Raw genomic sequence first — 1,141 nt, forward strand, 5'->3', positions numbered from 1 at the left:
CCCCAGCCCCGCCCCCAGCCCCGCCCAGTCACGCCCCCCTAGCCCCACCAGAGCCCAGGGCACCCTCCCCTCTGACCCCAATGACCTGCTAACGGATCCTCACCCCACCCCCCAACTCCCGGGTAACGGACCCACCTTCCGGTTCCAGCCCAGAGCTCGTGAGCCCCTAGCCCAGGAGCCTACCCGCCTCCTGCCTCCCTCGTCGCCCACCCTGAAAAGGCGCCGAGGACCCGCCGCCACCGCCTTTGGCCCCGCAGCCCTCGCTTCCGCACCACCTTCGCCTTGATGCCCGGGCTGCCAGCCATGGCCACCTCGCCGCTCTCACAAGTGCGCCAGAACTACCACCCCGACTGCGAGGCCGCCATCAACAGCCAGATCACCCTGGAGCTCTACGCCTCCTATGTGTACCTGTCCATGGCCTTCTACTTTGACCGCGACGACGTGGCCTTGAAGAACTTCGCCCAGTTCTTCCTGCGCCAGTCCCGCGAGGAGACCGAGCATGCCGAGAAGCTGATGCAGCTGCAGAACCAGCGCGGGGGCCGCATCCGCCTCCGCGACATCAAGAAGCCGGACCGCGACGACTGGGAGAGCGGCCTGAACGCCATGGAGTGTGCCCTGCACCTGGAGAAGAACGTGAACCAGAGCCTGCTCAACCTGCACCAGCTGGCCACCGACAAGAGCGATGCCCACCTGTGCGACTTCCTCGAGAGCCACTACCTGCACGAGCAAGTCAAGTCCATCAAAGAGCTGGGGGGCTATGTCACCAACCTGAGCAAGATGGGGGCCCCGGAAGCCGGCATGGCAGAGTACCTCTTTGACAAGCTCACCCTGGGCGACAGCGACAAAAAGAACTGAGTTGGGACTGTTTCCCCTATAGCCACAGGGTGCATGGTGACTTTCCCTGATCACCATGCCGAGCCTGCATATTGCAGTATTGCCTTTGCAAAATGTTCCAGGTTTTTTCTTCCAGTTCTGCCATAAATAAAGTTAATTTGGTTTCAATAAAGTTATTTGGTTCTTAAATAAATAAAGGTCTCTGGTTGAATCATGTGTACAAATCTCTCACCTTTTAAGTTTTAAAATGGTAACCAGGAGTCCCTCTACCCACCCATGCCCCATCCACATGCAGCTCAGGATCTCG

At 59.5% G+C, this 1,141-nt stretch overlaps 1 protein-coding gene across 1 annotated transcript; it reads left to right on the plus strand.

Moving 5' to 3' along the window:
• The first annotated feature begins 121 nt into the window (after nt 1-121).
• LOC112819031 (ferritin heavy chain-like) lies at nt 122-1,021 on the plus strand. The gene has a single exon (XM_025866077.2). It carries the CDS (start codon nt 286-288, stop codon nt 853-855), a length of 570 nt encoding a protein of 189 aa, XP_025721862.1. The 5' UTR covers nt 122-285; the 3' UTR covers nt 856-1,021.
• Nucleotides 1,022-1,141: the final 120 nt, after the last annotated feature.

The sequence above is a fragment of the Callorhinus ursinus genome, unplaced genomic scaffold (assembly GCF_003265705.2).
Source record: "Callorhinus ursinus isolate GAN/ISIS: 27379988/994484 unplaced genomic scaffold, GSC_fseal_2.0 scaffold12877, whole genome shotgun sequence".
NCBI classification, from domain to species: Eukaryota; Metazoa; Chordata; class Mammalia; order Carnivora; family Otariidae; genus Callorhinus; species Callorhinus ursinus.

Bases quoted from the DNA above. Each gene is read 5' to 3' on its own strand.
- LOC112819031 (XM_025866077.2), top strand. From the start codon at position 286: ATGCCCGGGCTGCCAGCCATGGCCACCTCGCCGCTCTCACAAGTGCGC.